We start from the raw sequence: 13,195 nt of genomic DNA, 5'->3' as shown, positions 1-13,195 counted from the left end.
TGGAGTCAGCCAGGTGGATAAATTGAGGACACGCTGAGGTATGATGATACTACTTTAGAAAAATACAGTTTTCCCTTCGCATCTGGAAAGAAAAAGAACATTTAATACTGAATCACGTAAGTGCAGTTCCTGCTTCTGGCTCCTCATGACGCTACTGGTGGTCACGGTTTATAGTACTCAGACTGACCAGCAGATGGCGATGTACTCTCAAATCCCGCTCTGCCCATAGAGAAGAAGAAGAAGCCCCGCCCCTGTCGGCGGAAAGTCACCTCCTCACGGTGGTCAGCAGCCGCACCAGCTCACAACAATCGGACAAGGTCGACAGTCGTGAAGTAGCAGCGCCTCCGGGGGAAGCACCAACTGAAGTCGTAGTTATCTGTAACCACCGTACTCGCTATTCCCCCCCACCTCGCTGCTTCCAAACGAGCGTCTGGTCGACATTAGAGCGACGATCATGGCAGCGCTGCGAGCGTCCTACCACAGGATCCTCAACCGGATCGAGGACATCCTCCCGGCCAAACTGAGACCCCTGTACAACCACCCGGCAGGTAACTCGGCCCCTCATCGCCGTCCTCCCTGGATATGGATGGAGGGATGCTCGGACTGCGACATCCATTGTTTATGCTTTTACGACCGCGTTATAAATGCTATAGATTGTCTTATCGCTGAGCGACTGTAATCTGTTGGATTACAGCAGATAACTGGGAATGTTATCTGGTTTTTGCTTTGTATATGACGGATTAGGATTGGAATGGTGAGACTTATGACTGAATGTCCGCCTTCTGTTTGCCATCACACTTTGGTACCTTGGTGTCTTGATGACAACAAACGTATGACTTTGTTTTGGAAATATTGACTTCCTGTTGCAACAGTTCGATTTTTAGAACTTTTTTGTGTTATTTTAGTGTTTTATTTTACCCAAACAGAACTTGAAGTCTCTTAAATTCAGATTTCTAAACCCTATTTTCTGTGCATAGCTACAATAAGAAAAAAAAAGTTAATGGTTAACTAGAGTATGAAATTGAAGGACAACCACCTGCCATATAAGTATCATATATCTACGATCAAGTTTATGGGAGAAAACTTTCCCTGTTCTTTTCTGTCCGGCTCCCGTTTTTTTAGACGTCGTGAGGCGTCCAAGTCTCTGTTATAACGATACCCGACCTTGGCGGCGTGGTGTTAAGTTTAATCGCTGATCCATTAAAAAGATCTTTGGTTTAGTTACATCCTCGGGGATAGAGTTGTGCTTGAACCTTCTTATTGTAAACCATCAACCTGTGACTGCCTTTTGGCACTGACATAAAACCTGGATACAGTCACCTGGAGGGGGGTTGAATGTTCCACAGACAATGACTTGTAAAATATATAGGACCGTGCGGGACTTAGTGTGGTGTTTGATTTTGTGTTTAGTTATTTGTTCAGCATTCTTAAGTCAATATGGCGAAATGTTTCACCTGCAGAAGCCGAGGTTAAGTCACTGTAAACATGTAGTTTAGGGAGTGTTTACATAGCTTGTTGTGTTATGTATGTTGTGTGTTCACGATGGTGAACATGCGATTGTTAAATAAGTATAAATCACTATTGTTGTGATGTAGTGCCACAGATCTTTAGAAGGGTGTGAGCATATGCTATTTTGGTGACTTTGATAAACAATGTCAAGCTCTTCAAAATGCAAAGGAAGTGAGTGGAGTAGATGGAGGGATCAGATGGATGGAGGAGAAAGAGCAGCAGATGGAGACAGTGACCATCTTGAAAGCAGCCGGTGCCAAAGAATGAGCTACAAACTGTAGCTCAAAGGAAAGTGTAGAACAGGGCCCTGGTGTGGAAAGTAGTGACCCACATACTGATGTTTACCTCTATGTTTTCTTCTGTTCAGGTCCCAAGACCGTTTTCTTCTGGGCTCCGGTGTTCAAGTGGGTGAGTTGTCGCCTGACTTTTTAACAAGTTGGACTAGTTTCAGCTCCCCTGTGAGTGATGACGTCACAGCAGTCTTCCCCGCGTGTCAGCAGATAATAAATCCACGCGTCTGTACACAAACGATTTGGAGCCATGGTCATCATAAAGGACAGAACTTTGCCTGATGGAAATTAGACTAGACTCTCCACTGATGTTGAAACGATAGAAATCTATTGTAAATTTGGTTTATTTGCAAACTGACTTGAATTGTTCCAGACTGAAGTGCATTGAAGTTGATGTCTGTTAAAACTGGGTTTGTTTTGATTGTTTACAAGTGGCTGCATTTCAGGGTCTGGTTGCTGCCGGTTTGGCTGATATGACCCGCCCAGCTGAGAAACTCAGCACCTCCCAGTCTGCAGTTCTGACAGCCACAGGTGAGTTTCAATGTTTTTAATAATTCCGATTCATATCCAGGTGATCGCAGCTGATTCTGGAAAACCTTTTGGGATTTATTAAGATAAAAAATTACACACACTTCCAGCATTTCAGAAAGACCGGGAGAAACAAATGTTTCTATTTTGCACCTGATTCTGAGCCGTTGATGCTGTTAATGTCCTGTTAACACAGCACTTAAGACACCAGTTAGGTGAATCTTTTTGTTTCTTTCTGTTGATGTGTATGTTTTTGCATGGTTACATTCAATAGAAATTATTTTCATAATCTGTTTTGATGCAGATTTCTGCAACACTGGAGACCCACTGACCGTTTTGGCCGATCAACATAACAGTATAGAAGAGTAGATTATTTGAGGAAATGTTACATAATAATCCCAGACATTTTTTTAGGAAAGGCATATTTTCTTGGATTAAATTACAAACATGTATGCAGAGCAAAGAAAACATTTACTCTGCATTAGTTGCCCCTGACACCACAGGCAGGATAGACGTTATTATTTTTATATTTATATATATTTTATATTAAAAAAAAGATATGCATGTATGGAGGAAACAGATGGATTTCATGAACAAGGAACAATCCCCACAAAATGTGTATATTGAAATATCTCTGGTTTGTCAAGACAACTTTTGGTTCCTATACATTCTCAGGCTTAATAATAAAAATACATTAGTAATAATTAGAATTAAGATACAATAACAATAGAAGAAATAGGTAGAATTTCTATGAGAAATGTTTTTTTTCTGTGAAATTATTCGATTAGTGAATCATTTATGGAAAAAAAAATCCTGTATAACTTGCTCATCATTTTGAATGACGTTGAACAATTGTTAACTAACTTGACCGATCACCAAATCTAGCTTTATCAGTACTTCTCACTGAAGGCTCACTGTTAACCCCAGAATGGAATCGACCCAAAATGTTTGGCGCATGTTTTGTTGTGCTCTGACGTCGACGATCTATGCCAAAGGTTGTGTGCTGCTTTGTGTAATATTTTTCAAACCACTGCCGAAAACTAGACTCTGCTCCCCGGAGTGTGCGTAACCTTTGACCTTCTTCCTCCCCACTCACCCTTCCAGGTCTGATCTGGTCCAGATATTCTCTGGTCATCATCCCAAAGAACTGGAACCTCTTCGCTGTCAACTTCTTTGTGGGCAGCGCCGGGGCCTCGCAGCTCTACCGGATCTGGAGGTGCGTTACAAAGGTTTTATTGTGTCGTCGTATCAGACACTAATGTCAGTCAAGGATTAGCGCATGTGAGCAGCCCCTTGTCGGGAAGGTGTGAGTTAGAGATTAGTGTTGCAGTGTTTGTTCCACATGCCAACAAATATACAGCTCATCTGACTCGTCTTAAGTTGGATCTTTGTACTTGTAAAAATATTCCTTCATATATTCACCAGCCCAGTCTGCAGCCTGACAACACCACTGGTCTGAGCTAACAGGGCTCCACACTGGGTGTTTTGGCAGTGTCGGTGAAGGACATCTGAGGATTGATAGGGATGGATGGATGGATGAAAGACTCCTGGAAGTGTGATCCTAACCTAAACCTTTTCCGGCGGCAGGTACAAGCAGGAGCAGAAGGCCATCGCTGCGGCACAGTCTTGAAGTGGAAGACCTTGCGGCCTGAAAGGGAGACTCACTTGTCATCACCACATCGTCCCGCCGTTCTTGTTAACAACCATGCCATAACCACCACCATCATCATCATCATCATCATCATCATCAGCCTGCTCCCCTTCCCACCTCCCCCCTGACGGAACTGTGCACCTTCTCAAACATCCTCAGGGCTCAAGAGTGATGGTCAACAATGCACAAGTGCTGCCCTCTCAGCAGGTTGTACGATTGTACCTTCTGTAAACCCCTGTTTCACGCAGGTGAAGTTTTGTGCTTCTCTTCAATCAGCAGTAGCCATCATTACCTCATCCATTAATATCCAAAAATACTGATCAGGAATGTGTCTAAACAAAGAGTTTGTGATTTGGCTTTAATTCTTAACCAATCGTTGTGTGTTCTTTTCTCATATTTAACCTGTGCAGCTTTTCTGATGTTACATGAACGTTGATGTACCGAGCGACGGGTTGCAGCCAAACGGTCCGATGCCTCTGTGTTGTTCAGATGTTTATTTTGTTTTGCGTTGAGGAGTAGTGAGACGGTAGAACCCCCCTTCACTGGTAGCAATAACCCTGTTTTTAATATCACTTGCGGCTGACTGTTGGAAAAAAAAGGCACTTTGAGGTACAGTGGAAATGTAATGGCTCTGTGACTCTAATAAATAAAATTGAACACAGATTTGTGTGTTTTACTCGATGTGTGACAAGTGGAAGAAGGTGGAGAGGAAGGCCAAAGAGGAGATTGATGGAGGTGGTGAAGGGGGACATGAGGTCTGTAGGTTGGAGAGAAGAGGAAGCAGAGGACAGGGTGAGATGGAGGAAAAGACTCTGACCTTGTTTTACACTTTATGCTCCAAAACTCATCTAAGCTTCTTGTTCTTTCTGTAATGTGTAGATTGACGAAGACGTCCAGGGTGTTGTCCTTTAGCTCAGCTCTTTTTTTATGGAATAGATGCATCAGAGGTCCATCCTTGCCTTACTCATGTTGATCTGCTCCAGCAATTTTAATGCCACTACTTCTCAGGGCCTCTTCACTTCAGCTGCTGCCTCCGCGACACAGCCAACTGTTTTATTCGATTTATATTCCGTAGCAAAGCACAGTTTTAAACATCATTTTTTATTTGAACTAGCTTTTACATTTGATAAGACTGGTGGATTGTGTGTCCATTCAAAGCAGAATTTTCCCTCGTCTTCGATGATGCATCGTGACTCAGAGGTCAGACACGCCTCTGTCAGAACACAGCGTCCACACACCTGTAAAAGATCAATGACCCACTTCCTCAAGGTTTTGGGTCGTAGTATCACCAGACTGCAAGTAAAACATTCCTGCCGACCTTTGGTTGTCTCTGACCTGTGAACTAGCATGTGCTGATAACATCTAGATGTGTTGACAGTGATGTCACATGACAAACACAATGTTAAACAGAACATGACAGAAAATAAAAGGCATGTAGGCACAGAGATTTATATCCATGTTGACCAAACCCACCAACACTGACCTTCTGAGTGAACAAACATGTTTCTCTCATAGTCCACTTTACTTTTTCTTGATGCTCATTTCGTGAACTCTGTCTACTGCGAACATGGAAACACTTTTTGATGCGTTTGTCCTTCCATGTGATTTTAACTGCAAATTGTTCGGCATTTCTGAGCATATACAATCTTGTATGCTTTTTGAAGGAAATGGTCAATGTCCAACTTTGGGACAGAAGAGGTTGCAAATGCACAACAGACCATACCAAAACAAGTACTTTGTCATGATAACAAATATTGTTAGAGCACCGTATTACTGGCATAACTATGTGTAGCCTCACTGCCTGGGTCCAGTCTGAAGGTTCTGGCATGGATGGGCCTTCTCCCCGAGGGCAGTAGGTGGAAGAGGTGATATGGTGTTGGTCACGCAGGATGTTGTGTACTCAAGTCAGTGGATGGTGTACATGGTGCTGATCTCCGGGAGACTGGTCCCTATAATGCATCACACCGCAGATCTGATCTATGTCAGGGTCATGATCCTCACTAGATAATCAAACCTCATGCTGTCTGGTCTTGTAGGCCTAGAACACCTTGGCTTTCATGCAGATTCAGAACAGTTGTTTAGGCGATAAATAAAAAGACCGAAAACCTGGAACTGGTGGTGAACCACAAAACTTTTATTAACACAAACGCCAAGAGTTAGATTAGCGCTTTCCTCCAACACGTGGGGCGCTGACCTTCATGGGCTTGGCGATCTTGGGCTTCTGTGCGGCCTTGGTGGAAGCCTGAGACACATCAAACCAGACTGTTTAGATGCACATCTTTTAAAAAAGGCATCACAGCAGAGTCAGTAATGAACCAGTGTTACCTTTGCTGTGGTGGCAGCGGGTTTTTTGGCGGCCTGCTTTGCCTTCTTGGCTTCCTTTGCAGCTCTGAGTGAAGATGGCACAAAATGAAAACCACAGAACGTGAAAGAGGTCAATACAGATAAATTACACCAAACACAGAATCACACCAACGGCCAAATGATTACTGATTTATGGGATAAACATTCTGTACTTTCACAACACTGACTCATGCGTCTATTACAGTTTCGTCACATTGTTTTTAGAATCATAAAGTGAGAGACAAGAAAACAACCTGGACAATGACCTACAACCTTTACATGCCGACTGCAACTCCATGTGTCAAGCTAGCTTCCTTATTATCACCAATATGAATGAGGGAAATTGAGTTGAAACCAAAGGACAGTGTTCAATGTCAAGAGCTTCTCACAAAGACATAGACAAGGTACTGCAACCAAGGAAATGGCTTGAAATATCTGCCTCTACAAGTTTACCAATCTAGGAGGGAGCTTAAACAGATCAGATGCACACAGGACAGTTCCTTACAATTTACGTACAATTACATACAAGTTATGTACAATCAAAGCTACAGCCATCTCTCTGTTCAACATGGTAACACACCAGGACCACAAGGAAATATTAATGTGCTGCATGAAGCTACCAAGCATGCGACAAAGCATTACTTGCACGCATTACTTAAAATCAACGTTTTATTTTTATGGAAGTCAGTGATGTTAAATATGGCACAGGTTGTAGCTCAACTGACTATTAACATTACCAGTAAGGTTAGTAAAACCCAGCCTAGTATTAATCCTTGCACATCACGACCATGATCCATTCAACACACCTCATTTTCACATCAACGATCCACTGTTAACACATCTTACAAACCAGCATGACCTTTAGAACAGGTGCAGAGATTCTTACCTGATGGCCTGTTCCCTCTGAGCCTTGCGGACCTCTGGCTTCTGGTTCCTCTTGGCCATGATCTCGGCAAGAGAGGCACCGGTGATGGCCCTCTGGAACTTGACAGCACGGCGGGTACGCTTCTTAGAAACCTCTTCCTGTCAAAGAAAATGCGAGCAGAATTGAGTTGCGCCGGAATAAACCAATGCTTTCCTCAGAACTGTGACAGAGAGTTCATATCATGTTGAAAGTGAGCTGCTTGTTGGAGAGTTTGGAGGCTGGCCGATGGTGAGATGTCCGTACGGACGTCAGGGGTCAGTACTATGATCTCCGTCGCTCTTTGGCTGAAGGTGAGGCGTGAGCGCTGTTGCAATGACAGTAAAACACAGTCCTGCAGCAGCACGTAACACGGACCAACACCATGCACTCCATCCACCTCCAGCCATGTGCTCTTCCTCTGACATTCAGGGCACCATATAAACAGTGACTAGCCAGGCAATATGGTATGTCCGGGTGACTTACAGCCTGACCCTTCTTGTGCTTGCGTCTGTACAGAACAGTCCAGTTGATCTGTCTGGGGTTCCTCTTGGACAGGAAAGCAGACTCACATTTGGCGTTCAAGAACTGGAACACCTACAGATGACATGAGGAAACAACCGACTCATCAAATGACACATTGACGCAATTATGACAGCAAACGTTTATGCATAAAAATGACAATATCTCAAGGACACCATGTAATAATGCAACTACTATATAGAATTCTGAAAACAAGCTTAGACTAGCAATGGCATGTTGTCGGTCAAATCGCGGGCATATTCGCCGGTAACTGTCAAACGAGCATTTGTTTCTATGGTCATCGATTACTTATACATTCAACCCAGTGTGCCAACTACATTACTGCTACAATAGTGACAGCATATAGAGCAACAACCTGTGACGTGCGGATCATAATGTGATAGCCACCTAGCTATTGTTGCTACGTTGACGTGAACCGGGGACAGGGCCTGGGCGGACTACCTCAGTTTGTACGTGAATGTATGTTTATCTGGTCATCTCGGCATAGACACATCCTCTACACGACCCTCGACACGCCGACAAAAGGAAGACCAAACGTACACAAGGTCAGTAAACGTTACCTTGCCGTCTATCCTGGCGTATCGGCGGCCATGGCCGGGGTAAATCTTGTACCCACTGAAACTGCACAACTCGACCCTGAAATCAAAAAATAGGAGTCATCACTCATCGAGCACATGATTGACTAATGTCGGGCGCTGGATTTAACGTCATAAACATTAATAAAAGGCTTAGATGGTATATGATTTCATTTGGTACACTCACTTCATGATGGTGGCTGAGCGGCGCTAAACCGGAAAGAAAGATGACGGAGCCGGAAACAGAATTGAGACGTGCCCGGTGTATATTTATAAATACATGTTAAGGCTAGATATACATATTAGTCCTCAGGACTAAGTTAAATATGACTTAAAATAAATTAAAATGACCGACTAAATATATTGAAATAAATTAAATGATGACATTCTGCATTTAGAATTCCAACTTATCTTCGACAAAAAATATCAACATCTTATGCAAAAACCCTTTGAACAATGCCTTAAGTTTTTTTATGGCAGTCTACAGATGGTTTACATTAAATTTTGTAAAATGAATGTTTTGTAAATAGAAATGTTTGCTTTTAGGCCAATAATGAAGGCGAGAGGATTTGAACTACATTTCCCAGAATGCTATTGCCCGCCCTTGTATCTCGATGGTCCCAGACAAGTAGAGTGCTGTGTTCTCATCACCATCGGCGATTTGGGTCTCCTGCAAAACCCGTGTGAGATCACAAGGAGCACGATGGGTGTATCAGATGTAGAAGCTGACACCGATGCAGGTGTGTTGGGTATCAGCTTCCATTGTCGTTTTCCTGTTAGCTTCCCTGCAGTTTTTGCTGTTGCTGTTAGCTTCCCTGTTTGTTAGGTACCGCCGTTAGCAACAGTGACAAGCAGAAATCGAGTGAAGCGTTGAGCAGACTCTTTATACGGGACTGGAGCAATTCAACGAATTAAAACTGGTTTCAAATACATGTTTAATATCTGTTGGATTTACTCGTAAGTTGGTGCATTTAGCATTTGCTTGTAAACACATGATGTGGGTCAGTATGCAACGATGCCAACACTGGAAGTAAAAGGAAACTATTATCGAGTATGAGAGCGAATGTTCGACAATAATAGATGCAAACGTTTTAATAATATGCGAATGTATACCTATGCATCACTGGCGAACCCATGTAGCCAACACCAGTCAGTTTCAGTGGCTCATGTTGTGAAGTGGTGTTATCAAAATCAAGTGTGTATATATATATATATATATATATATATATATATATATATATATATATATAGTGTATGTAATAAGTCTGTGGCGTCTCTTTCTTTTCAAACCAGGGCCTGTTTTGGACCTTTCAACCCGGGGTTTACAGAAGCTGGATGCTGGCTTCATGTGTTCTCAAGACACTCACACTCTCATCTTGGACCGTAACCAGATCATGAAACTGGATTATCTGGAAAGAAGTCCCAGCCTTCAGCAGGTCCTTCTTCAGAAATCCCCTGACTAAGATAGTCGGCATCATTGTCTCTTTCTGACATTTTTCTTCTTTGTCGTCTTTAGCTTTCTGTAGCCAACAACCGCCTGGTGAGGATGATGGGTGTGTCACGGCTGACGGAGCTGAGAGTTTTAAATCTTCCCAATAACAGTATCGGCTATATTGAAGGTTTAAGGGACCTGCCTCACCTCCAGTGGCTCAACCTGTCTGGAAACCATATTAAGGTTTGCTTATCCTCCCCAGTTCAGTCACCCTCTGCTCATGGTCATCATCTATTAAATGCAGCTAGGAATTTAAAACCTAAGCTTCATGCCACTGCGACGTTTCTTACAGGTCATTGAGCAGCTGAGCAACTGTGTTTCGCTTCAACACCTGGACTTGTCTGATAACAACATCTCTACTGTCGGGGATCTCACCAAACTAGTGGCATTGAGGGTGAGTCATCCTGTCCTAACTCATTTAATGTTCCCGTAAACACTAGCATTTTCCTTTCCACATTGAAGACTAGTTATTACAGTGTGTTAAATGTGGTTTTGTCACTATATAATTAAGTAAATGAATGTATTAAACTGACATTATTGCGCTTCTTTACATGAATAAAATGGCCGCAGACTCTGCTGCTCCATGGAAACTGCATCACAACGCTCCGGACTGTCCCGACGCACCTGCCAGCCCATCTTTCCATTCTCTCCCTGGCAGAAAATGAGATCAGGGATCTCAACGAAGTAATTCCTCTTCTGCATCTCTTTCTGTGGGACAGTGAATTTGTTGACTAAAGTGGAATCATCTCACTGCTTTTCTGTGCAGGTCTCCTTCCTGGGGTCTCTTCAGGAGCTGGAGCAGTTGTCCATCATGGCCAACCCCTGTGTGATGGCCAATCCCTTGCTGCCAAGCTTCGACTATCGGCCGTACATCATGAGCTGGTGTTTGAGTCTTAAGGTTCTGGATGGCTACACGGTGTCTCAAAAAGAAGGGTGGGTGCAGAACTTCATCTGTGTAGAAGTGATTTTAAAAGGTCTAATGTGCTGAATTGCTTCCCACTACAGGCTGAAGGCAGAGTGGCTGTACAGTCAGGGTAAAAGTCGCTCACATCGACCCGGTCAACATGTGCAGCTGGTTCATTACCTGGCCACAGTTTGCCCTCTGACCTCGTCGCCGGCTCTAGAGACAGCAGAAGATGCTAAATTGGAAAAGATCCTGAGTAAACAGAGGTGTGCTTCACATTAGTCTCTTCTTAACAAGCGCCAGTTTTGCAAAGTAGCGCACTCCAGAGGCATCCTATAAGCCTGGAAACTGTTTTTCAGTTAAGCTCCCCGAAATGCTTCGATGATTTCTGAGGATTTCTGGTAGCTAGCATTTCCAGGGTTCTGATTTGCCATGTAGATGTATCAAAAAGCCTCTGTTGTTTGAAGGTTTCATCAGAAGCAGCTGCTGGAGGAGATCCAAGGAAGCTGTGCCAGCCCTCCGCGCCCGACTCAGCTGGACGTGGAAGTGCCCGACCACCAGACTCCACAAGAGAGGGCCCGAGAGGTGAAGAGGACCTCTGCAGCATCACCTACCTGCCTGCTGTCAGACCTGGAAACAGGTAAGAGGTTGGATGGCTGCACTTTGCTCCTGAAATGCAATAGCTGTTGACAATATTTCTTAACCACAGAGCCAGTCGTGCAGTTCAACACCTGGGTGGGTTCTGACAGCCCCAACGCTTCTCTACCGGTCGTCTGTAGCTCCAGAGTTGTGGATGATCCTCTGTATTTGGAAGACGTGCAGACTGAGGACAAACCCAGCGTCGTCCTTCCCTCTGAGTCGACCTTTCTTCCGTTCAACTCTGAGTTGGAGACACGCTCTGACAGCGAGGATGAGACCGAGACATTTGAACCCGATTCTCTTGCCCCAAAGCTGCCAGCGCAGTTGAAAAAGACCAAGAAGACGTACGTGGCTGAAGGAGAGTCATCGGGCGGAGAGTTTGCTTCTCGTGAAGCGGCGACTCCTGCGGTCAGCGAGGAAGCGCCACCAGCCGAGCTGCCGTCAGAAAGAAACGACCCCCCCAAACAACAGAGCCCGGCACAGTCAGCCTCCAGGCTGAGCACCGTGGAGGCTGAGAGAGCAGCTGTGAAAATACAAGCGTGGTGGCGAGGGTGCTTGGCTCGGGCTCATCACCCCGAGTGCAAAGAGGTACGCAGTGAAATCCGCCTGCGCCGGATGCAAGAGCACATCCTGTTCTTATCGGAAAAGTTGGACAGGTACCTGATACACGTTTGGGTCAATCTGGCTCTTTGCTGATCACATGACCTAATGAGGAATCCTGTGCAGAGTTCAGAAGCAGTTTGAAGAAGAGCGCCTCCAGAGGATGGTGCAAGAGGAGGCGGTGAAGTTCCTGTGGAAAGAGGTGAGCGAAGGATTTTGTTCAGTTGAAGTTAGTGGCTCCACAAGTCTTAAGTTCAATAACTCCTCTCTTGGTTAACAGCTCCAGTCTATGCAGCAGTGGAAGGAGTGTGTTCAGCAGCAGCTCTCTGCTCGCTCCCCTGCTGCCCCCGCTGCACAGCTCCCCCCACCTGTAGCCTCCAGCACCACACACCCCGCCAGCATGGGTGCGTCTTTCCCAGACTCCGGCTTCCAAACCACCAGTGACCAGCAGGCGGCGCAAGAAGACAGTTTCATGAGCAGCGGCACCACAGACTCTCTGAAGACGGTCCGAGCACTGAGCCCTTTCAACTGTGGCACCGGCGCCGACAGTCCGGACAGCAGCCTGCTGGAGCAGTACCTGTCCTCAGTCCAGCGGAGGGAGCAGGAGGCCGAGGAAGGGGGCAGCGACAGAACTGAACCTTCACAGCCTTCCTCACCGGAGAGGCCTGAATACACCTGTCCTGAGGAAACTGGTGATGCACGTGAATGACTCCCGTCTGGAGCTGATTCACTGGAGCCCAACATACATCGACACTTATTTATCATTCAGCTCAAGCAGTCGCAACTGTGCACTTTTTTATGGAGCGAATCGTAACTGTATGAATGTACTTTTGTACTGACAATCCATGTCTGTGTTGATGGTGAAATGTGGTGAAACGCTCTCTACAGGAGTTGAGCGTCCACTCAGTTGTATTGTAATTGATTTCCAGAACAGGTCCCGGCGAGGCTTAAATTAAAGTTGAAATGTGAAAAATAACTCCTTCATACTTTCCTTTTCCTTCACTCAAAATCTTTAGTCTAAAGTCTTTAGCTGTCTGAAACCCGACAGTCCTCCCACAGGTCCCAGACGAGCATTCAGATTCACGCGCAACTTTTAATTGGTCATAGGTGAGAATGCAAGTCGAACTGGTTGTGTGTGTCTTCAGGTGAAGCTTGAATTTGACAACCCTGGCTCGCTGAGGCAGGGCGCTGACGACAGGTAAACATTGAGAGCTGGTTTT

General features: G+C 44.8%; 3 protein-coding genes and 1 non-coding gene across 6 annotated transcripts; 2 read left to right on the top strand and 2 right to left on the bottom strand.

The window, feature by feature from the left end:
- Positions 1–241: 241 nt before the first annotated feature.
- mpc2b (mitochondrial pyruvate carrier 2b) lies at positions 242–4,630 on the top strand. The gene is made up of 5 exons (XM_053877450.1): positions 242–548; positions 1,877–1,917; positions 2,246–2,330; positions 3,432–3,543; positions 3,915–4,630. The coding sequence occupies exons 1-5, from the start codon at positions 455–457 to the stop codon at positions 3,955–3,957; spliced, it is 375 nt and encodes a 124-aa protein (XP_053733425.1). The 5' UTR covers positions 242–454; the 3' UTR covers positions 3,958–4,630.
- A 1,461-nt stretch (positions 4,631–6,091) lies between these two features.
- On the bottom strand, positions 6,092–8,581 carry rpl24 (ribosomal protein L24). Its single transcript, XM_053877449.1, has 6 exons — positions 8,528–8,581; positions 8,326–8,401; positions 7,709–7,819; positions 7,208–7,344; positions 6,304–6,367; positions 6,092–6,220 (listed from the first exon to the last, which is right to left on the bottom strand). The coding sequence occupies exons 1-6, from the start codon at positions 8,530–8,532 to the stop codon at positions 6,140–6,142; spliced, it is 474 nt and encodes a 157-aa protein (XP_053733424.1). The 5' UTR covers positions 8,533–8,581; the 3' UTR covers positions 6,092–6,139.
- LOC128766522 (small nucleolar RNA SNORA23) lies at positions 7,444–7,623 on the bottom strand. The gene has a single exon (XR_008416018.1). It is a non-coding gene; the product is annotated as a small nucleolar RNA SNORA23 (small nucleolar RNA).
- On the top strand, positions 8,196–12,937 carry cep97 (centrosomal protein 97). 3 transcript variants are annotated; one of them, XM_053877447.1, is made up of 11 exons: positions 8,196–8,310; positions 9,634–9,776; positions 9,857–10,015; positions 10,125–10,226; positions 10,403–10,516; positions 10,599–10,765; positions 10,838–11,002; positions 11,204–11,376; positions 11,446–12,031; positions 12,102–12,177; positions 12,256–12,937. In XM_053877447.1, exons 2-11 carry the CDS (start codon positions 9,687–9,689, stop codon positions 12,682–12,684), a joined length of 2,061 nt encoding a protein of 686 aa, XP_053733422.1. In that variant the 5' UTR covers positions 8,196–8,310; positions 9,634–9,686; the 3' UTR covers positions 12,685–12,937. The 3 variants fall into 3 exon arrangements, with proteins under 3 accessions (XP_053733422.1, XP_053733421.1, XP_053733423.1); XM_053877446.1 differs by lacking the exon at positions 8,196–8,310 and adding an exon at positions 8,945–9,080; XM_053877448.1 differs by lacking the exon at positions 8,196–8,310 and adding an exon at positions 9,197–9,297.
- Positions 12,938–13,195: the final 258 nt, after the last annotated feature.

Source organism: Synchiropus splendidus, chromosome 10 (genome assembly GCF_027744825.2).
Source record: "Synchiropus splendidus isolate RoL2022-P1 chromosome 10, RoL_Sspl_1.0, whole genome shotgun sequence".
Taxonomy (NCBI): Eukaryota; Metazoa; Chordata; class Actinopteri; order Syngnathiformes; family Callionymidae; genus Synchiropus; species Synchiropus splendidus.
Note: the sequence above shows the minus strand (reverse complement) of the source record. Positions and strands in the feature narration are given on the sequence as shown.